Genomic DNA, 26,851 nt, shown 5'->3' with positions numbered 1-26,851 from the left:
TTCTACTCTTGACCCCCTTTCTTTCTCCCTACAGGATGAGGAATCTGTGGGACCCCTTGGAGCCCAGGCCCTTCCCTTTGGGCCCTGCTCCCGATATGCAAGACCCCAGAATTCCCTGCCCGAGTGGCCCCAGGCCCATTCCCTTAAGGGTGGACCATGCGGGTGGCCACAGGACAGCAGGAGCCAGCTTTTCTCGTGCCAACACACCCGGGCACGGAACTCAGAAGAGTCACAGAAGTTTACATTGGAACCTGGTCATTAGGTCATTATGAACGTGTATTTACCAAAGTAGGAGAATAGAACATATTTTTATTTAACAGTTATATCTTCATTTGTAACTTTACAATATTTCGATGCATGGGGTGAGGCCTCCGTTTGTACTCTTGTCCCGGCCCTGCTGGCATGTGAGGTGGGCTTGGGTCGGCCACCGGGCCAGGTGCTCCACCAGAGCGGTGGCGTGGGTGGCACCCCCGCCCCAGTGCACAGTGCCCGGCGCGGAGGAGCAGACAATAAATATTGGCTGTGAGAAACTGAGACGATCCGGGTGAAATGCTTGGCGTGGCGCAAATGTCAATAAATATCAGTTCCTATTGTTTGTCGAAGAAATGAACCGTAGCTGGGGAGGGGGGTGGAGGGTGGGGCGAGACCCACAAACTGAGGTGGTTTGTGTATGAGGAGGGAGAGGGCATTGCTGCCCCTGGGGCTCACGCTCCCTTTCCAGAGGCTGTACCCCCCTTCCCCCAACCCTGCAGGCCTCTCCCAGCTCTTTATGACCAGGTGGGCGCCAGGCAGGCGTGCCGGGCCGCCAGGGCGCCGAGAGGGGCTGGGGACCCCTTGCCACTGCTAATTCCCCCTCCCCCAGCTGGGGCGGGTTTCCCCTCTGCCCTGAGGGTCTCCCAAGGCCCAGACAGAACCTACCTTCATTTCTTTTGCTTTCCCCGTAAGCCCACGATGGGGTTTGGAGGAGAGGGATAGCTTGGAGGAAAGGGCCTCCTGGGAGGCTGTGCTGTGCTTCGAGAGGAGCCTGAGCTGGGCAGTCCGACCCATCACCCCCACGGGACCCTGAACAAGTCACTTTGCCTCTGCCTCGGTTTCTTCATTTGTACAACGGGACTGTGTGTGGAAACGGTGCATGGCAGGTGGCCAGCTCAGGGTATGCGCTTAGCGAATATGGAGAACCCTTGCTCAGAACACGAGTGGATCAGGGAGGGCAGAGGCCTGGATCAGGGAAGCAGATGAAAATGGCCCACAGTCAGCCACTGAGAGTCAGGCAGGAGCTGCTCCTGAGGCAAGGCAGGGCAGCGGGGAAGGAAGGAAGGTGTATGTTGCTGCTTCATGACCCACGCAGGGCCGGGGCCCCACAGGGAGGGTGTCCTTGAAGGCCTGACCAGGTGCAGGCCTGAAAAAGCTGAGAAGCCCCTCACCCCAAGTCCTCCCCTGGGGCATGGCCCATCTGGGAAATCAAACTCACCCCCACAATTCTGTCTCTGTCTCTGTCTCTGTCTCTCTCTCTCTCTCTCACACACACACACACACACACACACACACACACACACAGTAGGTGTCTATGTAATAAAGAACCAAACCCAATGAAGCCCCAAACAAGACAGGCCAGGGCGGTGGGTGAGGGGGGGTGGGGTGCGGGGGGAATCACATTTTGCAAACTGCCCACCAGGGGTCACCATACTGCACCCAGCGGCGCAGATTTCACATCCGCCTGCCGACCGATGGGAGGCGGCGGGTCTCACAGATAAGAGTTCGGCCAAGCGGCCTCCAACCGTCCAGCTTCTATGGTGGGACCACTGTCGCGGTCCCCAGTCCCAGGTCCGCAGCGCCAGCGTCGGGGGTGAGGGTGGGGTCGGCTGTCAGTGCGGCCGGAAGATGTCTGAACACCGCTGCAGGATGAGCTCCACCACCTGACTCTGGAACACCATGGTCATGGGCATGCTGGTTTCCTCAGTCTCCGGCCGCAGCAGCGTCGGCCCGAACACTATGGCCACGCTCTGCACGGACATGCGGTTCTGATCGCCGTGCTCGATCACCCTGCATGGGGGGGAGTGGGGTGGGGACGGAGGCCATCAGGGCCCAGAGCTGGAGGGGGCGCGGGGGGGGGGGTCCGCCAGCACCTGCCTCCCCATTCCCGCGCGGCTGTCTGGCTCACCGGCACAGGTGCTGGAAGAGCAGCCGCAGCGTGTCGTGGTTGGGGGCGGGCAGCGAGCGCACCAGGTCCCGCACACGGCGGCCGCGCTGGGCCTGGTCCGGCAGCTCTAGGGAAGGGAGGGTCGGCTCGGCCAGGGGAACGGAGGGGCTGAGTCCCAGTGGGGAGAGTGGGGGCGGGGTCCAGCCAAGGGGGTGCCCGAGGCAGGCCGGCCCACCCCCACCCCGTCCCCCCCACCTCCCCCAGGCGCTCACTGATGGCCTCGATGAACTGGCGGAAGTGCGAGAAGGGAAAGAGGGGCTCCGGCAGCTCTCGAAAGAAGAGCTTCAGGGCGCCGGTGATTACGTGGACGTCCTCCCAGCGCCCGTCCTCCAGGTCCAGGCGCTCATCTGCCACACGGCGATGGGGAAAGGAAGGTTGGGGGGGGGGGGGGGAAGAGGCGGTTAGCACCCCTTTGCGCCTTCAGGCCCTGGGGTCGGGGACGGAGGACGGGCCTCACCGTGGTCCACCTTATAGCGCAGCTTCTGGATGGTGGCCAGGTTTCCACTGATGCGGTACAGGCCGTCGATGTCCAGCCCTGGGGCAGACGGAGGCGCTGACCTCGGGTTTGGTGGGATGGGTCTAAAGCTCCCGCTATGGCTCCTACCCAGGGGCTCCCGTTCTCCCTCCGCCGCCCTGCGCCCGCCCAGGGCTCTCCGCCAAGCGGCCCCGGAGGGAGGCCCCCGGGCGCCGCGCGTACCCCGGGCCTCGACGGTGCGGATGCACTGCTGTACGAAGCGCGGCACCGAGCTCCTCTCGCGTTCACACAGCGCGGCCAGCGCGCAGCCGAACACCTGGTCTGGGGGAGAGGCCCGTCAGCGCTGCCCGGCCCCCCAGCCGCCCGCGCCGCGCTCGCCGGCTCCCTCCCGTACCTTTGATGTAGCCCTTCTCCCGCAGCGACTGCAGCGTGGGCCGCCTCAGCAGGAACTTGCGGAGCTTGTGCCGGACCTTGCTCAGGTCGCTCTCCGCGGTGGCTGCGCCTGGGCACGGGCACGCGGGGCCGAGTCGCTCGGTGGCGCCGGGACTGGCCGGGTGGGTCGTCCCCTGTTCCACCCCACCCCCGCCCCCAGGAGACGCCCTCCGCCACCCCCCCCCCACACACACCGCGCACCTGCAGTGGGCCGCGCCTCACCCTCCAGCCAGCTTCCCAGGCGCTCCCTGGACCCGAAGTCCGCGTTGCTGCTCTCGCTTTCCTCCTCCGGGGGCAGGTCTGCGGACTGGAATCACGGGGCCTCAGATTGGCAGAGCCCCGTGCCAGCTGGAGGTCCATCTGGGCTGGGGCGGGGACCCCGACGCCCCTCCCAGCGGCTCTGGTGACTCCCAGGCAGAGTGCACTGTTCCCTTCCCCAGTTAACCTCCCCTGACCTCCTTCCAGCAGGGGAATCTCAGAAACTTCACCTCCCTTGGCTGCTTGGAAGCCCTTCAGCTGTTGGAGACAGTTATCCTGTTCTCTCCCACTCTTTCTTATCCTGGCCCCCCTTTCCCGTATTTTCCTAGCTCCTCTGGGCACACTCCACTAGGTTAGCATTCCTCAGTATGTGGCTCCTGGTTCTGAATTTGCAGTTCCAGCTGAGGCCTCCGCACTGCCCACAACTGCACCAGCATCACCGCCCTAGATCTGGATTCCTACCTCTAGTAATACAGCCAAATTCTGTACCCCCCTGCTGGCTCCTAGGGAAACGAGGGTCAAAAGGCCCCAGGTTGTTCCCAGGTGAATGGCTGTCAGAGGAGGTCTGTCCTAACTCTATGTAATTAATTTTTTGAACCTAAAAAAATAGTCGACTCTTCTTTAACTTTAAAATTTTAATAGCTTAGGGGCGCCTGGGTGGCGCAGTCGGTTAAGCGTCCGACTTCAGCCAGGTCACGATCTCGCGGTCTGTGAGTTCGAGCCCCGCGTCAGGCTCTGGGCTGATGGCTCAGAGCCTGGAGCCTGTTTCCGATTCTGTGTCTCCCTCTCTCTCTGCCCCTCCCCCGTTCATGCTCTGTCTCTCTCTGTCCCAAAAATAAATAAACGTTAAAAAAAAAAAAAAAAATTTAATAGCTTAAAATTTTATCTTGTGGTTTTAGCCTGTCGTTCTAGTACAGAGGCTCTTTCCTGGATACTTACTTTTCTTCCAGCCTCCCTTGAAACAGGACATTCCTCTAGGCTGTGTCTCCACCCCTAGGAGAACCCTCCTGCAGGGCCAACCCCTGCAACCCCACAGGCTGGATTTGCCTACTTATGAGAGACTATTTCTTCGGCGGCCCATCTGTAGGGAGGGACATTTATCCTCAGATGCCCGACCCACAGTGGGCCCAGCTGCTCTGTGTAATGGCCGACCCACCAGCCCCAGAGGCCCCCGGGCTCTGCTTACCAGCTCCTGGATGCCCTCGCCGATGGCCTTGTGCCAGGTGCTGATAATGGCCTCTGAGTCGTGCTGGATCAGGTACTCTGAGCCATCTCGGCTCCGTAGCTGGAGAGACACAAGTCACTCAGTCATCTCTGGTTCCCTGGGTCTACCCCGGAGCAAGGCCTTAGCAGAGGGAGGGGGAGGGGGAGGGGCAGAGAAATGGTGGAGATGATCTGTCCTTGTCCCCAGGAACTGAAGGCATAATAGAGCAAGGGCCTCACCCTGGGGGCCGAGGCATTCCACTTTGGAATGCCTTATGCAGTAAGTGACAGCATATCTGTTACAGATGGGCAGACCAGCGGCCTCTCAAAACAACATCCATTCATATCTGAAAGTTTCATAGGGAAGGAAAGGCTATATTGTACGTATATGTAGCAACAGATTTCACAAAACGTTCATCCTGTTGAATGCACAGGCAAGCTGAGCTGCCCCAAACTAGCTGTTTTTGGAGGACTATTACTGAAGTTTCCTGTGGCTCTGGAGTGACAAGGAAGACTGGCTGTGAAAATTTGCCGGGCCCAACTACCTTGGCCATGATATAGAATCTGGGGCTGTCTCTTGAGAAAAATCCTAGAGGAGCCTGCAGGCCACCCCTGAATGGAGGGAGGATGGCCACCTGCGGCCAAGAAGCAGAAGCAGGGGGCTCCTCTGCTTCCGTTCAAGACTGTCAGCCTTTCCAACAGCTTGAATAACTTCCACAAGTACCATCTGCCTTCCAGTTCTTGCCAGAAAAGACAGCTCAGAAACATTTATTCAGAAGCTTTCATCAAAAGCCAAGTCAGAGGGATGACACTTATAGAGCACTGGTTGAAGGACGTCCCTTTAGGTCAGGGAAGGGACATGCACAGCAAAGTGACGTTCTCCGGTCTGGCACCCGTGACAGACATTGCTAATTGGTCACAGCACTTGGCGCTGCTAAACCTGGAGAAGGCTCCAGACGGACTGACTGAGCAGAGTAGCTCATGAGATCAAACTGGTTTTCCAAGCCTGCTCTGTGGATAACACTGGTTCTAGAACTGCACGAAGCTTGGTGAAGACTACATACTCAAGTGCCTTGCAGAACTGCATTTTCTGAGCTGAATGGTGAGGTTATGCTCGTGGGTTTTCTCATGTTACCTGAAGCAGCTAAACTAGAATGGAGCTCCACACTAAAAATTGCTTCGGGAGCTAAGGGTTAGGGGGAGCGCCTGGGTGGCTCAGTTGGTTAAGTGTCTGACTCTTGATCTCTGCTCAGGTCACGATCTCACAGTTGGTGAGTTCGAGCCCCGCGTCGGAGCTCTGTGCTGACAGCTCGGAGCCTGTGATTCTCTCTCTCCCTCTCCCTTTCCCTCTGCCTCTTCCCCACTCACACACATGTGCACGCTCTCTCTCTCTCTCCAAATAAATAAATTAAAAAAAAAAAAAAAAAAAAGAGCCGGGGCGCCTGGGCGGCTCAGTCACTTGCACGTCCAACTTCAGCTCAGGTCATGATCTCGCGGTTCATGATTCGAGCCCTGCATCGGGCTTGCTGCTATCACCCTGTCAGCTCAGGGCCCACTTCAGATCCTCTGTCCCCCCCCCCCCCACCTCTCCCCCACTCTCTTTCTCTTGAAAATTAAATAAAACATGAAAAAAAAGAGCTAAGGGTTAGGAAAGAGCTTTGATTTCCCTCAAAACTGGGGAAAAGACCCCTCCCTCATCAATAAGAACTATGTAACTGATTTTTTTTTTTTTTTAGCAACAACCTAGCACCTGTACATCAGCTGCCTCCTGATGCCTCTCCACACTGACCCCTTCCTTTGACTTGTTGTGGCTGGTGCTGGCTCTTCAGTGGATTTTACCAGCTCACCACACGTGTTCTTGTTGTGAGCTGCCTCAGAACTTTTGGGGACGGAGGTGAGGGTAAAGGTAGTTTCAAAGCAAGACCACATGTGGGCAGTGGAATGTGTGGTACCATAAGGGTCCTTGCCTGGGCCCCACGTGGCCTCTGCTTCCTGCTAGGGGAGCCTGGGAAACTGGGGACCCAGCTTATTCACTGAGGACCCAGTTCAGCTGGAAGCTGGGCTCTGATCAGCCAGAGCAGGTTCCCGGCCTGTTTAAGTGAGTAGTGGGGGACAGGGAATCTCCTGTCTGGGATGAGGGCCGCCTCTCTAGGCATGAGTTTCATTCCACAGAGACCCCTGCTTCTCAACACCCTCTAGAGCCAAGAACTTGAACCCAGTTCCTGGAGAGGGAACTGCAGAATCCGTGATGCCAGAAACGCTGTGGGCGGATGCCCGGGGTGGGGGCAACTTTGGCTTTGAGCCCTGAGAATTCCAGTCCCACTCTCCCCAGGTCCCCCTTCTTGAGGCTTGCCTAATGAGGGTCTCAAGCCATCAGTAAGCCCCTTCTCCTTCTCCCAACCCCTATCACTCACCTCCAGCACATTCTTCCTGCTAGATTTGTCTTTGGGGGCCCAGGAGAGAGAGGCCCCCCTCAGATCCACTGTGTACTCAGGCGTGGAGAGCTTGGGAGGCTGCCTCTGTGGGAGAGGGGAGAAGGATTGGGGGGAGCACAGTTACCAGGAGCCCTCAGCTCAGACAGGCCTGCCAGGGCTCCTGGCTCCAGGGACAGGATGGGGAAAGCGGGCCCAGGGGTTCCTAGAACCTAGGGATCCTGGACTGGCTGGTCCTTTGCTGCCTGCTCACCCAGGAGGAAAGGAGAAAGGAGCACAGCTCTCATCCCCAGGAGCAGGTGTGCCCAGTCCCCAGTCTGCCTGCCAACCAGGCTGGGGAGGCCACCCTCAAGGACTGCTCCCCATGCCCAGGGTGGCTGGAAGCACTTGTCGTGGGCTGAATCTGCTGTCGTCACCCCCTGCCAAGGCCCAGCTCCGCTGGCACTCATATTCCACTGTCTCAGACCTAGCCTTAGACAAGCCAGATCAGGTAAAGAGCCGCAGGAATCAGAAGCAGATGGGATGGTCTCTGTCCCGGGGCCTGGGCCTTACCAGGCCGCCTGCAGCTGAGGCCTTGGAGTCCTTGAAGAAAGTCAGGATGCCACCCTCCAGCACTGTCCAGGAGGCGCTCCAGTGCTTCTTCCTAGGTGGGGGTGGGGAAGTGGGGGGTAGCCAAGCTTGCACTGGGCCCTGGGCTGAGGCCCCCTTCCACCCACAGCAGCGGGGCACAGAGCTAAAGAACACAGCTCAGCTTGGGGTACCCAACCGTGAGGGCTGGACTCCCAGTTCTAACACGTGGTGGCCAAGGGACCCTGGGGAAGTCACTATCTCTCAGTGCCTCAGTGTGTCCTCACGGGACCTCTTAGAAAGTTGCTATGAAGATTAACAAGAGCCTGGCACATGGAACTGACTCTTCATCTCGGGGCTGTGAGTTCGAGCCCCACATTTGCTGTAGAGATTGCTTATATAAATAAACTTAAAAAAATAAAAATAAAAGCCTCGATATGGGATGTGCTCAGTAAATGTCATCTTAATTAAGGCCCGCCCTGCCCTAGTCTGAACGCAGACAGGCTCTCACCGGAGCCGCTTTCCTTTGTCCACCGTCTTGGTGCGATGCAGCACACCGGCCTTGTCCAGGGTCTTGATCTTAGAAAGACAAGGGGAAAGAGGAGGGGGTTAAGGGGCTGAGCCACAGGGCAGGCAGGGGCTAGTCTCCCCAACAGCCGGCAACTCCTTCCAGGCGGGGCCTGAGTCATCACTGACCCCTTTCTGCTGCTGCTGCTGGTGGGGTACCTGCTCCCACCCCAGCAGGAGAGATTTCCTCCCGGCTCCCAACCTCACCCAAACCTGGGCCCAGGATAACCCAGATCCAGGTTCATTCAGCTCAGACTAGTGCTGGGTCCTATGCAGGTGACATGCCCCACCCCACCCCAGGCCCCACGACCTCCAGGAAGCCCTGATTTCTTCTGCTAGGGCCTACATGCTCTTTCCTTTACCTTCTCCTCAGGGGGGCTGGCCTGGGCTGGGGTCTCACTGTTCTGGCTGGATTTGCAGATGCTTCGAGGAGCAGGGACAGGAACCTGGGGAGAAAGACAGTGTCAGGTATAATGCCCTCCCTTCTCCCCAGGACTCTCGCTTTCCCAGTTAGTTACCTGGGGCAGCTCCCACTGAACCGAGTCGTCATCTGGGTTGTAGAAGTAGGGCTTCCCGCGTTCGTCCTCCAGCCTCATCCACTGTGGGGAGAGGGATGGTCAGGGCTCCAAGCCCGGCTCATGGGAGGGGAGGAAAAGTTTCCCAATATAGCCCCCAGGAGTCCGGAGGGTCAGGTGCAGAAGACGGTGGGTGGGGGCGGGGGCGGTTCTTGGAGCTTGCTCAGGAGCTGCAGTTCATGATGTTAAGGGGAGCTCCTGGTGAGGAAGAGCTGAAGAAGTGACCCAGGGGCTGTCTGCGCCCATCTGCCCGCTGCCCCTACCTGCTCCTGGGTGAAGTGGTTGGTGTAGAGCGTCTGCCCCTCGGGGCTCACGTGGCAAGACCAGCCGGGGGGCGTGGCCAAGGGAGAGGCGGACCGTGGCTCACTGAAAGAGCCCACGGGGGAATAGTCCTCCTCCGGGTAACTGGTCAGCGACTCGGGGTAGTCCGTCTCAGGGGTAGGGGGCTGCAGGGTACAGAAAACGGAGTCGGAGGGTCTCAGAGCCAGTACAGACCCCTGGCCCCGCCCCCTCAGGCCAGGCCACGTCCCCTCACCAGCAGTCTGGGGGCTGCGGGGAGCAGGAGGTGGGGTCTGAGACCCTCAGAGCTACTCCGCCCTGGCCCCGCCCCCTCCCTTATCCAGGCGTCCCTTAAAGCCCCTTAAAGCCACCCGCCCACCCCGGCCAGGCCCCGCCCCCTCCCTCGTTCTCGGGGGCTGTGGGCAGCAAGAGGCGGGGGCAGAGGCCCAAAGAGACCCCGCCCACCCGGGCCAGGCTCCGCCCCCTCACCCTCTGGTCCCTGGGGCTGAGCGGGCTCAGTCCCGGCTGCATCTCCAGGTCGTCCTCGGGCTCGTCGTCGGGCTCGTCCTCCCAGACGGCCTCGCCCGTCAGCGGGTTGTAGAAGAACACCCTGCGGCTCTCCTCATCCCAGTACTGGCCCCAGTCTGTCTCGAGGCTCTCGCGGCTGCCCACCGAGGTCGGGGAGGTGGCCGGGCTGGAGGCGCCCTCGGCAGCCTCGAAGGGCGACTCCCAGGTGGTCACGCCCGTGTCCGGGTTGTAGTAGTAGGGGCGCCCGGTGCCCGCGTCCGTGTGCGTCTCCCACGCCTGGGGGCGGGGGGCCGCGGTGGCGCCGGGCGAAGTGGCCGGAGGCTGCCGCTCTACGTTCGCGTACACGGGCTCCGAGGGGTCGTCCACCTGTGGGAGGAGGGAGGGGACGTGACCTTCAGGGCATCTCCGGAGTCAGACAGTCCCGATTCGGCCACTTGCCATCTGGGTGACCTTTGGCAAGTCAGAGCGCACCCCCTCCCCACCCCGCCGCGTCTGTTCCGCCGGCTGCCGGTCCGGAAATTGTAGTGAAGAGAGAATGAGGAAATATTCTTTTTTTTTTTTTTTTAAATGTTTTTATTTATTTTTGAAGGAGAGAGACCATGAGCGGGGGAGGAACAGAGAGAGGGGGAGACACAGAATCCGAAGCAGGCTCCAGGCTCCGAGCTGTCAGCACAGAGTCCGACGCGGGGCTCGAACTCACTAACCTGAGATCATGACCTGAGCCGAAGTCGGCCGCTTAACCGATGGAGCCACCCAGGCGCCCCAAGAATGAGGAAATATTCTTGAAAGTACATTGTAAAGTATGCATTGTAAAGTATGAGGTGTCCCAGAGGCCTAGGGCAGTTACATTATTTATTAACAATAATAAAATATCGATAACAGTTCTCCCGGCTGTGCGCTCAGTGTGCACTAGACCCGGGCGGGGAGGGGAGCGCGAATCAACCGGTTGGGCAGGAATAGAGACAAGGCCTCAGACCCATTCCTTTTCCTCTCCCATTCAGGTCACACAGGGGCAGGGCCCTGCTGCATTCTACAGCCCCCACCCCTTCTTCCTTCCTGGCCCAGAAAGATCCGGGACTGGAATCAGTACTGCCTCTGGATCTGAGACTGGAACTTCCTGAATGTGGGTTTTGCAGTCCTCGGAACCAATTGCAGAGAAGGGAAAGAGCGGGGAGAGCCAGATGGGAGGGAGGAAGGAGGAGCAAAGAAAGGTGAGGCCCTCTTCCCCCTCCAAAGAAAAGTGAGGTGGGCTGGAAGCTCCGTTCACACAGAATGTAAGTCAGGGTATGCTTAACACCCTTACCGCTCTCTGCCACCTGCAGGGCAAAGTCTGTCCCACCTGCCTGCCTTCCGTCTGATTTCCTGCCATTCCTGGCCCTTTGCCTTGAACTTTACGCTCCAGTAGCCCTAGTATGCAGTTGCCGGAGGTCCCACCCTCTCTCCTGTGTCTTTTATCACAGCCTGCCTAGGCCCATCCCTGCCCCTTTCTCACCTGGAGGACTCAGGACTCAGCTCAGGTGTCAGGTTCAAGGCCCTTCCTGAGCTTCCTCTCGTGTGCCCACCACAGCCTAGCACCCTCAGCCCACCGGAGAGATAGATAGCCACATTATCAAACCCCAGGCGGCAGAGTAGCACGAGATTAATACTGTTTTCTAAGAACATATAATGCTCTTTATATGCAGATTTCAACACGGTAAACAGCAGATAGTTCCAGTTATGTGTTTTCAGAAACCCTCCAAAATGCTAACAGAGGTTATCTCTGGGCAGTGTAATTATAGGGATTGGGTTTGTTTTTATTTGTTTCTTTAAACTTTTCTCTTTTCTTCTTTAAGCTTTTCTCAAAATTTTGTATAATAACCCCCCCCCCCCCGGCGCCTTTTCTAATCACAGAAGTTCTTCTGTTGCTGTGATGCCTTCACTGAACTGTAAACTCCCCAAGAGGGGAAGCAAGTACTGTCAAGGTGGCTTCTCCCCAGGCCTTAGGTAGGTGCCTAAAAATCCATTCATTTGTCCCACGAAGGTTCACCTGTTCCGTGCAGGCCCTGTCCTAGGCACTGGGAATGCAGCAGTGAACAAACGGACCCAAATCCCTATTGAGCAGCTCGGGTAAATGGCCGGGGAGTGGGGAGGGAGCCGAGCAGGGTTCTGGGTGAAATGCACAGCACGTCAGGGATGATTACTGCTAACGAGGAGATAGTGTTGCAGTCTGAGAGCACCCGGTGGCAGGTCCCAGGCACAGAGGGAGGAGGAAGAGTTGGATACATCAGTTTCTCACTCCTCTCCCTCACCCCAGAAGCCCTTGTGTGGCTGAGACAGGACCCTCCACCCCACTTCTCCTTTCGCTGTGCCCACTGCAGCCCTCCTGGGTGACCTGGATTCCACCCACACCCGCCCACTGACCCTCCCCCCACACACAAAAGGCATCTTCCTATCGCTGTACTTTCGCTCCAGTCGGTCCCCCAGCCTAGAACATTCCCTGCCTACCCAAATCCTGCTCCTCTGCTGGTCCCCAGCTCCAAACATCCTGGAGAGCCGGGCTCCATTTACGGCCTGGTGGCGTTCTGCTCTGCTGGCCAGTTCATCGTCCACCCGTCTGCCTACCTCCTCTGACCCCAAAAGGCAGGAGGTCTTTGAGAGCAGGATCCAGGATGATGTAACCCTCCTCAGTCACCCTCTAGCAGGCAGCCCGCTGCCCTGAAGCACACAGCCGATCCACCAAGGATACTTACTGCTAGAGCACCCGGGTCAATTCCATGCTACATTTCACAGCAGACAACAAACACACATATCCGACACTACAGGAGAGACGGGAGTTAGCTTTGAGCAGGGACTTTCTGGGAATGAGGGCTCGGCACAGGAGCCAGGAGACTCCTTGGGAGGACTAGACGCACCTCCTACCCACCCCAGCTGGACCCACGGAGGCTGGAGGGTCATATGGGGGGTGGGTGAGCTAAGGAAGGAGCCAGGCTCTTTGGACTGGGGATTTCCACTGGCAGGCTGCTAGACTTGGCTGTGTGTCCTCGGGGAGTCCCAGGCTGGTCAGGTTGATGGGGATCTTGCACAAGGAACAGCCCTAGCAGGTAGAGGAGATACAGGGGTAGATGTGTAGGCCCCCAGCACGATAGGGCTGTCACAAGGAAGGGAAGATACAGAATCACCTTGTGGGGCTCTGGACTGCAGATCAGAGGCCTGGTGGGAGCAGAGGGCAGGGTTCCTTGGAAGGAAGCACATTCTAAGGATTGGGGCTGCTTCAGGGGGTAGTAAGGGGCCTTCACTGGAGGTGAGCAGTTAGGGGTACTGCAGCCCTGAGGCCCCTTCAAACTCTAGAACTCTCTGCAGAACCCTCACAGTGCTAAGATAGAGGCATTTTCCTCTCCTGGCAGAGCCACAACCAGGATCAGACTGGAAGCCAGGTAGGGCCAGTCTCTCCGTGCCCTCTGGCCTTCAAGGGGAGGCTCGCCCAGGTTAGAGCAGGGCCCGGCGCCCCCCTGCCCACAGCTCCTGGAGGCCCAGACGACACCCCGTCGCAGCCCATCAACAGACCCTGACTAGGGCACCAACAGCTCTTGAGGCCCAGACCCCAATCATGACAGAGACACGTATGTTTTCCAAGTAGGAAAGGGGAAGTGATCTCCCACCTCAGGCCCAAGGACAGAGCTAAGAGGCGCCCTGGCTCTCACCACACCCAGCTGCCCGGGCCCCCCAGCACCCCGTTTCCAGTTCCCTCCCCTCCCCGCAAACAGGTGGCAGGCCTGCCCCTCTTCCCCTCTTCCACCGATCACCCGATCACCGATGACCGATCACCGGGTCTCAGCGCCCCTCCACAGCCCCTCTCAGACCGGCAAGGCCTTGGAAAAGGAAAGAGGCAAGAAGGGAGGAGTCCCCCCAAATCTGGGAGATGTCCTGCCCCCAAACCCAGCTCACCCAGCTCCTAACAGGCCAGACGCCCTCAGCCCTCCCCATCAGAGGCCAAGCTTGCCCCCAAACGCCAGGGTCCCCTACCTGTCCCCGCAGGGCCCGACTCTGCCTCCTGGTCAGCTTGGCAATCATGTCCACCATCCTGTCCCCACTGAGCTGCTGGGACAGAGCCCTGGGAAGGCTTCAGGGGTGGAGCCAAGGGGTACAACCCCAGGGCTGGCACGGGGCAAGGGGGAAACAAGAACTTGCTTTGAGATGGCGGGAGGCTGAGCCTCCAGCCCATTTCCTGTCAGGGCTGCGGAAGTGCTAGCCTGAGACAGAGGCTGCCTGAGAAAGGGTGGGGTGGGGGAAAGGGGGTGGTGTCTCAGGTCTGGGGTATTTTTATGCATCCAGGGACACACCGGCCTTCCTGTGCTATGCTCTGATGACTGCAAGTTCTGAGTCCCAGGCCAGATACAGCCGTGGGGCAGGGTGGCACCGGGACCACAGGTGGGGGAGGGGCAGGCTGTGCGGCTGGGAGCAGGCAGAGGGGGCGGTTGGGTGCTGGCGCCTGGGCTGGCATGGACAGGACGCGGAGTGGCCATCAGCTCCCCGCAGGCCCGGGGAGGATGTGATGGGGAAGAGGAAGCTTGTGTGTGTGTCGCGGGGTGAGCGGGGGACGTCTCAAAGAGGAAGGGGTCTGGGCAGATGTGGTATCAGAGGGAGAGCCAGTGTCTGGAGTCTTCCAGCCACACAGGGAACGGGAGGGATTTTGACCACACCACAGTCTACTCGCCTTGACCGTCTCCTCCAGCCTGGGCCACCGAGACGCATGTAGCTCCCCCACAACCCTACACCAACAGCTTCCCCGGGTCTCTCCTCTCTTCACCCTCCCATCGGGTGTCCAAACCGCAGTCCTGCACCACGGGCGCAGCCTGTCCCTGGTGAGAAGCTGCCGACCCCCTCCAAGCCAAGGACCTCCTTGTCTTCCTGACACTCTCAGAGCGGCTCCGACACCCGAGGGTCTCCCCGCTGGCTGCCCAGCTCCCAGATCAGGCTCTGACCCCCACCTTCTATCCCGGATGCCAGACCCCTCATCTTCTGCTCTCCCATTTCAGTAACCCTCCTGCCCCCAGCCCTGGCCCTCTTTTCTCCCCTGCCCATGTCCCCCAGGCCACTCCTTCCCTGCACCTACCGCGGGCTCAGGACAGGGACGTCCAAGTGGAGCTAGGTGTGGTGTAGGCTTGGGGTGTGGGACATTTGGACGGACCACATCCACAGCAAGCCAGGGACCTAGGCCCTACTCTGCCCTCAAAGCTCTAGTATCACTCCCCTACCGTCCCTTGTGGGGCTCAGAAGCCTGGAGCACCAGAGGCAGAGAGGCCTGGAGTCCTCCCACTTGTCACACACATGACCCATCCCACTGACCCCACCCTGAGGGACATGGGCCACACACACACACACAGGACAAGTCACCAAGAGGGACGGAGCCAGGCCCAGGAGATGGGAACAGCCTGTGTACATTCCAGAGTGGCCAGAAACTCTGAGCCGGCAGCAGGGAGGAGCTGGGGCAGGAAAGGGGAGAGGGGAGGCAGGTGTGGGAACCCGGGCCCTCAGTGCTGCCCTGCTGTAGGGTTAGCAGGCAGGGTCTCCCTGGGGCAGGAACCAAGAGTGACAGCGTGGGAGACTGGGACCATAGAAAAGGCTGCCCACCTGCTGACATTCCCCGGAAAGAAGCCTGGCCGCCATGTCTGGCGTCTCCCAGAGGGCTCTGGCCTCACACCATGGGGACTGAGCAAAACCCACACGGCTCTGGCCTGTTCTTCTCGGTCAGGGAGGTTGGCGCCTCAGGCCTTGGGTATGGGCTTCCCCAGGCGAGATGCGACCACAGCAGCTCCCCAGTGGGGTCCTCCTCCCTCAACCACACCCTCACACCTCGCCTGGCCTCCAGAGGCACATGGTGGAGGAGGGGACAGAACAAGCCAGCTTCGCCTCGCCCCGTCCCTCCGGCCCTCCGTCCTCACCCCCGCCTTCTCTGCAAAACCTTCACCAGTGTTGGGGCACAAGTAGGTGCAACCAGAAAATCCTATCCGTTCTCTGGGGCCGGAGGCAAAAGAAATGGCTGCAAACCAGTGATTGGAGCCCGGGGTCTGGCTCAGGTGGCTGCGGAGGGGACAGGATCTCCTTTGCCGACTCCATGCCACCCGGGTGGAGGGAGAGTTGGGAATAAACTGTGATCTTTGCCTCAGTGAGGCAGTGAGCTTAGCCAAGTGCACAGAACTGTCCTGGTGTCCCTCCCCCGAGCACGCCCTCTCCAGGACAGAGTCCGGGCCTCACCGTACCCACCCCTAGCCCTGAGTGACTCATCCAGCCGTGTGCAGTGGGAAAGCCGGGGGTCACCCCGCAGGCTCCTCAAGCCTCAGAATAGTGGGGAACCATGCCTAGAGCTGCTCCCCCCACCCCGCCCCAGGGTCTGGTGTAACTGGTTTGGGCTGGGGCCTGGACGAGGGCTAAGGCCCACGTGAGGCTCAGTGTAATCTTATTGCTTGCCCTGTAGCCTGAAAGTCCAAACACAACAGGCCGAGGTGAGGGTCTTCTCTGGGGTTTGGGCCGGAAGCATCATTCGATTCAAAGGAAAAAAGAACAGAGCGGGATTCCAGAGACAGGGCTTCTTGTATAGGTTGTGCCTTAGCTTCTCTCTGGGCAGCCCCCTGAAACTCTGGGCCTCTGTTTCTTTACCCATAGAATGGGCTGTCATTCTCCACCCCCCCCAGCCCCCCCTTCCCTGCTCACAGGGTTGGGTTCTGTGAAAGGGCCAGGCAGGTCCCCTGAGGTTTCTACACCCAGTGGGGACGTGGGGGAGAAAGCGGGGCTGAACCCCTGCTTTTCTGGCTCTGGGTCTCGACTGAGTGCCCTGAGCTCTGGACTCTGCCCGCAGCCTCTTGGCGACCTCATGGGGCTCGCTCCTCCTCGTTTGGCTCGCTCCTCCAGGCAGGTGGGGCCTGGGGTGGAGTCCCTTTGCCGCTCACACGCCCTGTGCTCTGGGTGAGGCCTCCAGACACCCAGAAGGTCTCCTGCTGCTGGGCCAGGAGGAGTCAGAAACGGTCCGTCGAGGAACCTGCCGGCCAGCAAAAGCTGTCATCGTGAGCCACGGGAGGAAAATGTGCCAGGGCCCCGTCCCCTCAGACGGATCTGCACCTGCACCCACCATTCCTCCTCACTTCCCCAGTGGAGGGACCAGGGTCCCCCGTCCACGCCGACCTCCCCCACCTAGGCCCAGGGGACCCCATCGTCTCTCACTTGCTCAGAAGCTGCCTCTCCTCAGATCTCCAACTCCTCCCACCTGACTGCCTTTGGCCCTTTGGCCTTTCAACAAACTCAAGGCCTCTCCATCTTAAAAAGAGACAGCGCGCCCCTGGACCCAGCTCTCCCTGCCTTGTTTCCAGAACCCGCTTCTTGCCCGCGTGTGTGCACCTGCCATCCCGCTGTCCACGCACTCCAACGTCCAGCCCACTGCTCAGGTCTCCTACTACCTCCCCGATGACAAAGGTGGTCCTCCTTGGGCCTGACTCCCCTCCGGGACTTAGTCCTTACAACCCTCTCCCTCCTCGTCTGCCTCCTCAGCCTGGGGCCCAGGCTCCTCTTCCTCCGCCCATTTCCCTGATGCCTGCTCTCACCTTTCCTTCTCACTCTACTGTCCCCGGGGAAGCCCAACCAGCTCGGTTAACTTAACAACCCACAACCCCGCCTCCAGGAGCGCAGACCCAACCGCCCCCCTGGGTGTCCTCGGTATGCCTCAAAAGCCGCGTGTCCCAAACCAAGTTCACCTTCTTCCTCCTCCTTCTTCCCATCTTGGCATCATCTTGGTTGCTCAAGCAGAGACCTGGAGTCACTGCCTGTAAGGAACTAATGTTAATTTTGACAGATCTAACAATGGTAATGGTATTGTGATTGTGGAGAAAAACATTTTTAAGAAATAGATGCTGAATTTTTTAGGGATGAGATGCGATAAAGTCTGGAATTTATTATTTCTTGGCACACACACACACACACACAAAAGAACAAACTTGGCAAGGAGCAATCGTCAAATCTAGTAATGGGTATAATTACATTCGTTTTAATATTCTTTTTGCTTCTTTGCCTATTTGAAAATCTTCATAAGAAAAAGGGGAAAAGCATCTCCCTCAACCTTTTTTGCTATTGTGCGTTCTCAGTGTTACGACTTTATGAGGTGTTCCCTGTTTCTTACCCAGAAGGACTGGCCCTTCCAACTCTCCCCCTACCCTCGGTCGTAATTTCTCTCCCTTTATGATGCAGCTCCGGTGCCAGGAATTCTGGAAATACGGCAGCTTAAACATGTCCTGCTTCTCCCCTTTCTCCTCGGACTGCTACGCTCTGTGAAGGGGCTGTGCCAGTTGGTGGGCAGGGCTGGCTGGCCCGGGAACCCGGGAGACCCCGAGGCAGACCAGGCCCACCATGGGCCCCCAGAGGGAAGGCAAGGTGACCCCCAGGAGCTGACAGGGAGCCAAACAGGTAAGCTAGGCACTCTCTGCCCACAAGGTTGGGGAGGCCGGGAAGGCAGGGAGGGAGCAGGGAGAGCTCCTGATGGTGTCTTAGCCGGGGCCTGCCCAGCCCCCAGAGACCATCACTCCTCGGCTCCAAGCTCCAAGGGCTCCACCCCAGCACCGCGAGCAAAGACCCATAAACCCCACTCCTCTGACAAGCCAGAGGCTGGAGAGAGGCAGAGCAAACACAACCCAACCCACCGCCTTATTATAGGGGGTCCGGACGGGACGGGACGTGCTAGAGAACGATCACAAGTCATGGTGGGAAGAGGAACTTGTCAGTCAGAAGTGACAGGACAGCTGGATGGCCACCCAGAAGAAGATAATTAAAGGTGGGTCTACATCTTACTCTGTCCGCTCAAATATACCCCCGGAGGATCCAAGATTTAGATGTAACAAGTGAAACCATTGGGGCGCCTGGGTGGCTCAGTGGGTTAGGATTCGGACTTCGGCTCAGGTCATGATCTCACAGTTTGTGGGTTCAAGCCCTGCGACGGGCTCTGTGCGGACATCTCGGAGCCTGGAGCCTGCTTCGGGTTCTGTGGCTCCCTCTCTCTCTGCTCCTCCCCCACTCATGCTGTCTCTCTCTGTCTCTCAAAAATAAAATAAAACATTAAAAAATTATTTTTTTAAAAGTGAAACCATAAAAATACTCAAACAGGAAAACACGAGCAACATTCTATATTTAAAAAAGACTTTTGTAAAGGCGTCTGGTTGGCTCGGTCGCTTAAGCATCTGACTCTTGGTTTCAGCTCAGGTCATGATCTCACGGTTAGTGGGTTTGAGCCTTGCATCAGGCTCTGTGCTGACAGCGCAGAGCCTGCTTGGGATTCTTTCTCTGCCCCCCCACCCCCCGCCCTCCCCCCGCCGGTCCTCTCTTTTTTTTCTTTTCTTTTTTTAAAAAAAGACCTTTGTGGGGCGCCTGGGTGGCGCAGTCGGTTAAGCGTCCGACTTCAGCCAGGTCACGATCTCGCGGTCTGTGAGTTCGAGCCCCGCGTCGGGCTCTGGGCTGATGGCTCAGAGCCTGGAGCCTGTTTCCGATTCTGTGTCTCCCTCTCTCTCTGCCCCTCGCCTGTTCATGCTCTGTCTCTCTCTCTGTCTCAAAAATAAATAAACGTTGAAAAAAAAATTTTTTAAAAGACCTTTGTAACAGAGACTCAAAATCTAAAAGCCATAAAGCACATGATTTATACATTTGGCCACATATATGTACTTTAAGTGGGGCGCCTGGGTGGCTCAGTCGGTTGAGCGTCCGACTTTGGCCCAGGTCATGATCTCACGGTCCGTGGGTTCGAGCCCCGCGTCGGGCTCTGTGCTGACAGCTCGGAGCCTGGAGGCTGCTTCGGATTCTGTGCCTCGCTCTCTCTCTCTCTCTCTGCCCCGACCCACTCGCATTCTGTCTCTGTCTCTCTCAAAAATAAATAAACATTAAAAAAATTAAAGAAATAAATAAATGTACTTTAAATAATTTGTGTGGCCAAAAAACAACATTAGCAAAGTCAAAAGACAATCTTAGGGAGATTACAACTCAGGTAAGAGATAAAGAGCTGTGTTCCCTAGTGTAGCAAAACCTCCTAGAAACCAACAAGGAAAAGACCAACAACTCAGTAGAAACAGGAACACAGGATACGAACAGACGGTTCACAGAGAAAGAAAAACAAACAGTCCTTAAATCTTTGTAAAGATGCTCACCCTCACTGCAAAGAGAAATGCAAATTTAAGCTATCTTAAGATCCTACATTTTGCTATTAGACTGGCAGAAAACAAAATTTTGATGCGACTTGGTTGGCAAGGCCGGGGGGAATCAGACCCTCGCATTTGTGCTGGTGGGAATGTATGAGCCCCACGGGCGGGGACGGCAACTTGGCAAAATATGACAACTACCCCCTGTTTACCCTTCGACCCGGCAAACCTACTTCTGGGATTTAGCCTCGATTTACCAGCACGTGTGTGAAAGATTATTTCTTCTAGCATCGTTCACAGTTGCAAAAGATGGGAAACCACGCAACTGCCCGTCAACAGTATCCTGGTTAAGTATATTATGGTACATCCCTAAGGTGGAAAACCTGCCCCGCTGGAAGGAAGGAGACTGACCCTCTCTGTGCACAATCTCCAAGATACGCCGTCGAATCAAAAAGGCAAAAAGTAAGCAAGTTATAGGATTGTGTGTATTGCATGCAACCTTTATGTGACAGAGGCGGAAAATCAAGTAATCAAATGCACATTCTTACAAGTTTGTATTTGTCTGAAGAACCAGTGAAAGAATAGAGAAAGGACTCATGAGCGTGGTGACTTCTGAGCTGATGGTGAACAGGGTATGGAAGCAGGGGTGAGAGAGAGAGAGGGAGAGAGCAGAGGAGGGGCAGAGAGAGGAGAGAGAGAACCCCAAACAGGTTCAGTGCTGTCAGCACAGAGCCCGAGGTGGGGCTCGAACTCACCAACTGTGAGATATGACCTGCGCCGAAATCAAGAGTTAGATGCCTAACAGATTGAGCCACCCAGGCGCCCCTTACGATATACTTTTTAACGTTGTTTTGATTTTTCAAAACCATGAAAGTGTATTATCGGATTAAAAAAAAAAAAAACACCAAGGCTATCGGCAAGATAGAGGGGCTGGAAAACACAGTGACAACTTAAACGACAACAAAATAGAACTCTTAAGAAGATTCAAGTAAAGCCCAAAAGGAAAAAAAGACTACTTTAGAACTTAAAATATATCCCTGGACTATTCACTGGAGGCGAGGATAGTCACCCTCCAGACTCAAAGTAGTGGCCTGGAAGATAAAGCAGGAGAAATTGCTCGCAGCAAACGTACACAGAGACAGAAATGAAGGAGGGAAAGCTACAAAACTGGAGGTTCCAGTCAAGACAGCTAACTTGCAAATAAAAGAAAAAGTCAAGGAAACGATAATCCTACAACAAATAGATTTCTCTAAGCTGAAAACAGACCCAAGGCTATCTGGAAATGGACAGGGTTCCAGAAGGGAGTGCTGAGAAAAAGAATCCCCGCTCTGCACACCCAAGGAGTGTTTGGTTAGGAACCCCAGGGAAGGGGGCCTGGGTGGCTCAGTCGGTTACGAATTCCGCTCAGGTCATGATCTCACGGCTTGTGAATTCAAGCCCCGCTTCGGGCTCTGTGCTGACAGCTCGCAGCCTGGAGCCCGCTGCTTCGGATTCTGTGTCTCCTCTCTCTGCCCCTCTCCCTAAAATAAACCATCAACTACTTTGTACCCATTGTCAAACAAAATGTGGAAAGGTTGCATTATCCCATCAAAAGACAGAGTCAGCTTGGGTTTCAAAATACAGTGACAGGATATATATAAAAATCCACTTAAAAACGTGATGATGTTGAGGGGCACCTGGCTGGCTCAGTCACCAGAGCACGTGACTCTTGATCTCAGGATTGTGAGTTCGAGCCCCACGTTGGGCGTAGAGATTACTTAAAAATAAAACCTTAAAAAAAAAGGGGTAATGTTGAAAATAAAGGGATACCGAGAGATATCACACGGGCAAAAAAGAAAATAGAATAAAATAGAGTGGCCATATTCATAAAAGAAAGGTGGAGTTTCAGGTTGAAAACACTATGCGGGATAAAGAGGGGCACCAGGTAACGACACAAAGGGACAATCTGTGATGACAGAACAGTCAAAATCTGGGCGCTCCCAACAGTGTTGTAGTTAAATATAAAAAACAAAGCCTACTAAAAATACAAGAACTTTATAGAGAAAATTTGAGTGGGAGATTTAATAAATCTCTAATGGAACTGGAGTAAAAGAATAAACAGAAAGAAGTATACAAAGGAAATGCAAGGTTGACTAATATAATCAATCAGCTTGGTTTGATACATAGGGGACCTTACATCCCTTAAATAAAAAATATACGATTTTTCCAGGTCTATGAAACTCTTAGAAAAGTCATTGGCTTGGTCACAAAGAAACCCATAAATAAAATTAAAAGTGGAGATTTTACAAATCCAGTAAAAAAAACGAATGCTTTCCCAGTAAAATATAAAATGGCCCAAATTAGCGAGAACTGGTGGAAAACTTGAAAAGACCAAATCACGGTTGATGAGAAAAAAGTCTGCCACTGGCAAAGCACCAGGTGCAGAGGGTTTCACGGGAGAGGCTGACTTGTGGAAACCTTTAGGATTCACCTGCCGTCTCCCTTCCTTGGCCAGGAGGCAATCCTAGAGAAATTTCTCTCTGGCTAGCGAGGTTCTGGGGAGGAGGGCTCCACACAGCATCCACACCACATCATAACTGTCAGTTGGCTTGCCAAGGTCTCCTCCCAGACAGTAAACTACCTGAGGGCAGGGACCACGCCTTGTTTTTCTTTGCCTCTCACTGCCTAGTCCAGCACCTGCCATTTACTGAATCAATGACACAGCGAGTGAAAAGTTACCGTCTCACTGTCAGCGCACCGTGATGCCCTGGGTCTGTAAAACTCTCAGACACAGAGCAAAGCAGAATGGATGGAAAGAAACCAAAATGCTAATAGTCATTAGATTGAAATTCCACCCCCCCCCCCATTAGCCAAATATATGTAGGGATATTAAACTATTTCTATGATGGTGGGGGGGATAGTAATTTATAAATTCAGACAATTCCAGGAGCGCTCCAGTTGTGGAGATGAGGCAGGAAGGAGGCTGGGGGGGGGGGGGCGGATCTGGAGGCAGGCCCCCTTCTGGCACCTTTCTTGGTTCTTCCGGCTTCTCTCTCAGGCCAAACTGGCCCAGCCCCCAGGACAGACACGGAAGCCTGGACGGAGACCCCTGCCCTGCTCACCTGATGCCTCATGGTGGATCTCCACCCAGGGGAAGGAGAGGACGCAGGGCGGCACCTATAGGAGTCCAGAGCCTGGACACAAGGGCCCTGCAGGCCTCACTGTGCCTAAGCAGGTGCTCTGGAAATCCCCGCGCACCACAGACCTTCCTCAATTTGGCAAGAGCGAGGGACAATCCTTGCAAGAACCCCTATGTCCCTCGGACCCCATCCTGGCAGCCCTAATTCCCTCAACGCCAACCAACATCAACTGTCCTCTGACACTCCAGTCTGGAACCCCGACCACGTTCTGATCAGCTGAGCCCGGGCCTGATGGGCTCTCCCATGCCGGGAACGGGGCACTGAGCAGCCATCGGGGTTGGCATTCATAACCAACCACCTGGTCCTTCCCACTACTGAACACAGCTCCAGGAAGGGTGGAGAAAATAGACGGAGAAAGAGGCCGGCTGCTGGGGCTCAGGAAGGAAGTGGGGAGGCAGGTGGGCCTGTCTCAGGAGACCCGGGGTGCTGAGGGGAACCAGAGACTGAGAGGTGAGGAATGGGGCCCAGGCTCAGGGGAGATCACCCAGGGGCCCCCCACAGGGCCCCAGGGGCTGACACAGGGCCTGCAGGGTGGGAGGTTGCCTTGGGAGTGGTGGGTGGCTGGGGAGGAGTACTGGTGGCCAGGAATGTGGGGTGAGGATGGGAGGGGGGCTACCCACGGAGCTGCTCTTTCATGGGTCAGGTCAGAAGCTGGGCAGTGGGGTTCCAGGGTCCGCCTGGGGCTGAAGGTGAGTCATGGGGAGGAAAGGTCAGCCCAGGGATGAAGAAACCAGCTGGGCCGCCTGGGGAGGTGAGAAAGACAGTGGCTTGGAGGAGGAAGGACTCCGGAGACCCTCCCCTTGGCCTCAGTTCCCCTGCTCTTACCAGCACCCCCCTTTCCAGAGGGCCCATGGCTGGTCCCCACCCAAAGGGGACCCAGGTGGGTTTGTCCGAGGCCTCAATCACAGCTGCCCTGGGCTGCCCTCAGAGTCTGTCCCACGGAGTGGGTGCCAGGCCTGGGATCCGGAGAGGAGGCAGGGGCGCCTCCGGGCGAGTCACCGGGCAGGTGAGTTTCAGCAGGGGTACAGGAGAAGACCAAGGAGGTGGGAGGTCAGGGAAGAAGGGGAGAGAGTGGGCAACTGCCACGGCCTGCCCCCGCCCCCTGTGCAACGATATGAATGGTCACTCACAGTTCTCTGAAGAGGACAGGGAGCCAGGGCCCCGGGGCTCCTTCCAGTCCAGGCCGCCTGCTCAGGTGGGGCACGCGCCAGGCCTCTTGCAGAGGCCCCGGCTGTAACTCTTTCCTCCCAGTGGCCAATGCCTGGGCAGCAGGGGCGGGCTCAAGTCCAGAGGGCTGGCCTGAGGCCCCGGGGGCGGGGATGGTGACCGGGGATGGTGACTGCACCCAGAAATGGACTCAGCAGGGGAGGAGTCTCAGAGGCCCCTCCTCACCTGGCTTCCCCAGGCTCGAAAGCCCCTCCTCAGCGAGGGAGGGAGTAGAGTAGAGGGGAACAGGCTGGCTACGGCCTGCAGGCCACCTGCCTGAGACTGAGCCTGGTAACTAGGGTGGGGTTCAGGGTCAGGAGGTACTGGAACTGACTCCCGCTCAGCCAACTCCCGCCTGGGTGACTTTCAGCCAGTCACTCAACTTCTCTGAACCTCTGCACTCTGGCACAGGGGGGCGCCCTTCCATGCAGGCCTGCCTTCAGAGCTGCTGGGAGTGGGAGCCTTTGAGTGAGAGCCCACGGGACCACTAGCCCCCGTGGCGCAGGGATCACGTCATGCGCCACCATGCTTTGTGTCCCCAGTGTCCAGCGCTTTGACCAGCGCACTTTGACCATCCACCGGCGCGTGGTGGATGACAAGGCCGTGAAACGCCACACGGTGGGCGAGGAGGCTTCTCTCTTCTGAGGGTCCCCGCCTCTGCCAATTGTCCTACACCCATGCCACCCTCTCCCCTTGTCCGAGGCTCTCCGGTCCCCGATGAGCCTGACCCTGTGTCCCCTCCATCCTCACATCCTTGGCCCTTGCCTCAGAGGGAGTGGGTCCCTCCCCGTCTGCCCTGGGCATCACCCTCACACCTGTGTCCTGGGATCCCGTCTCATCAACCAGCTCCTCTGGCTGCTGCCCACTCACTCAGATTTGGGGAGCCCCCCCCGTCGACCTCCACATGCCTCTGGCCACACGGCACCTCTCCCTTCCCTGCCATGCTTCTGAGCGGTCTCCACTCGGCCCTGCACCCTCATCTTCGCCCTCTGACCTCTGCCTTCTGCTTCTGGTAACCCCTTGGCCAGCTCCTGATAAAGTGGCTGCTGACCTTGAGGTCACCACTTCCGATAAATGTTCGATGGCCTTTATCTAACTTCCCCTTCCTTCTGGACACCTCTCGGTGTCTGGACCAGCACTCTCCTGCTTCTCCTCCTTGTTCCCTGTGTTTTACACTTCCTCCTCTTCCCTCCCCTGGTCACCCAAATGTGGTGGGCCCAGGGCTGTGGTCCCCCGGTCCACATGCTCCCTCGCCCCCCCACATCTCCACACCACATGCTGGGCAGCTCCAGGACTCCTCCCACGCCTTCCCAGTGTCCCCACCATAAACAGACCACTGTCTGCGCACACTGGGAGGCTGGGACTCATCCTGACTTCTCTCCCGCCCTCCTCAGCCCATCAGCCACCAGCTCCCTCGAAATCCACTTCCCGAACCTCTCCTGTCATCACCGCATGCCTGGGAGACCATGAAAGTCCTCTGCCACCCTTAAAGTTCCAGCCAAGGGGGTCCTTTCTGAACCCCACTCCCTTCTCTGCTGAGAGTCTCCCGGTAGCTGCACGGTGACGTCCGAATTCCTGGCGAGGGCCATGAGGCCCCGCCCCCCAGGCGCCACCCACTCCCCACCAGAGCCCCAGCAGCGCAGGGTGGAGGCGGGGCTGAAAGGCCCCAGGGGTGCCCCATCTCACACCTGCACCCATGCCTGGGCACCGCAGTACACTGGGTGTCCTTTTCATCTCAGATGGCCTGGGCCATGCCGGCCTGAGGCATCTGTCCCCTCTTGCCAGGCTCCTGACCCAGATGGTGGCCCTCCAGGCCTGGGACTCTGCCTCACCAGATGCTCGGCAAGTGCAAGGTCACCTCATGCTTAGTTAATGAGTGAATGAAGGGGAAAGGTAGGAGCTGCCTCTCCTGCCTCCTCCAAGAAGAAACAGGCAGGCTCACCATTCAGGAAATTCTTCCTCTAAATGCTGCCTTGAGTAACTAAAAGGAGAATGGGGTTTCCTTCCCAGGAGACAGGCAACTCCCCACGCCAGGAGTGTGTAGGGGCTGGGGTGTCAGGGAGGCCCACAGCTGACACTGGAATAAAGCAGGGTCACAGGAAGTGTGAGATCATACCCATTACACGGGGAGGAAACCAGACCAGAGGTACTAAGCCTCTTGTTGAGGCCATACAGTGCATTCATTAGGGCCAGAAGTGGGACCGGGCAGAGCATTTCCACCAATACCCGGGTCTCTGGCAGACGCCCCAGTTCTTCCCTGCGCGAGCACCACCCCTCTCTCCATCATCTGTGTCCCCCGCCGCGGACACACCACTATACTGTGTGGAAAGAAAGAGGGGCAAGCTGGACAGGGGATGTGGAAAGGTCCTGGAATGCACCTCCGAGAGCCTGTCCTGGAAACGGAGGGACGCCGGGGTAAAGCGCACTGGTATCCAGCCATCTGTCCCAGAGAAGGGGGCCAACTGGCCAGCAGAGACGGCCGGGCACATTATTTCCCACCCCCCTACCCCTCTGGTTCCTTCTGGGCGGAGTCCCCATCCTCATCCCCACGCGCCGGTTGCTATTCCCCGTCATGACCACAAGGAGGCGGGCTGCTCCTTGCAGAAAGGGGAGCAAAGCTGGCGCAGACCAGGATACCGAATGCGACCCCGGCCAGCCTCGGTGGAGCGCCTACTACGTGCCAAGCGTTTCCATGCCTCACCTCGTTGAAGGCTCACAACACTAATCCTTAGGTTTTGTCCTGCGTTTACACACGAGGACACTGGGGCTGGGGAGTTAAGTGACTCCTCTGCAGCTGGCAGGTGA

The 26,851-nt window shown here is 57.2% G+C and overlaps 1 protein-coding gene across 8 annotated transcripts in view; it reads right to left on the bottom strand.

Moving 5' to 3' along the window:
• Nucleotides 1-289: 289 nt before the first annotated feature.
• ARHGAP27 (Rho GTPase activating protein 27) overlaps nt 290-26,851 on the bottom strand; it is a 32,233-nt gene continuing 5,671 nt past the window's right edge. The window contains exons 1-16 of one of the 8 annotated variants that reach the window (XM_047845377.1): nt 13,519-14,516; nt 9,478-9,882; nt 8,973-9,155; nt 8,653-8,733; nt 8,497-8,580; nt 8,079-8,146; nt 7,553-7,643; nt 6,983-7,087; nt 4,552-4,650; nt 3,309-3,414; nt 3,070-3,177; nt 2,898-2,996; nt 2,658-2,735; nt 2,413-2,547; nt 2,162-2,267; nt 290-2,043 (exon numbers count right to left, since the gene is read on the bottom strand). In XM_047845377.1, coding sequence (XP_047701333.1) covers nt 1,866-2,043; nt 2,162-2,267; nt 2,413-2,547; nt 2,658-2,735; nt 2,898-2,996; nt 3,070-3,177; nt 3,309-3,414; nt 4,552-4,650; nt 6,983-7,087; nt 7,553-7,643; nt 8,079-8,146; nt 8,497-8,580; nt 8,653-8,733; nt 8,973-9,155; nt 9,478-9,882; nt 13,519-13,575 — 1,983 coding nt within the window. In that variant the 5' untranslated portion in view covers nt 13,576-14,516 and the 3' untranslated portion in view covers nt 290-1,865. Of the gene's footprint in view, nt 2,044-2,161; nt 2,268-2,412; nt 2,548-2,657; nt 2,997-3,069; nt 3,178-3,301; nt 3,415-4,551; nt 4,651-6,982; nt 7,088-7,552; nt 7,644-8,078; nt 8,147-8,496; nt 8,581-8,652; nt 8,734-8,972; nt 9,156-9,477; nt 9,883-13,518; nt 14,525-23,970; nt 24,111-26,851 lie in introns of those variants that run through there. The other 7 variants (XM_047845374.1, XM_047845376.1, XM_047845375.1 and 4 more) reach the window with 7 other exon arrangements.

Source organism: Prionailurus viverrinus, unplaced genomic scaffold, assembly GCF_022837055.1.
Source record: "Prionailurus viverrinus isolate Anna unplaced genomic scaffold, UM_Priviv_1.0 scaffold_35, whole genome shotgun sequence".
Classification (NCBI taxonomy): domain Eukaryota; kingdom Metazoa; phylum Chordata; class Mammalia; order Carnivora; family Felidae; genus Prionailurus; species Prionailurus viverrinus.
The sequence above is the reverse complement of the archived record's forward strand: the minus strand, read 5'-3'. Positions and strand labels throughout refer to the sequence as shown.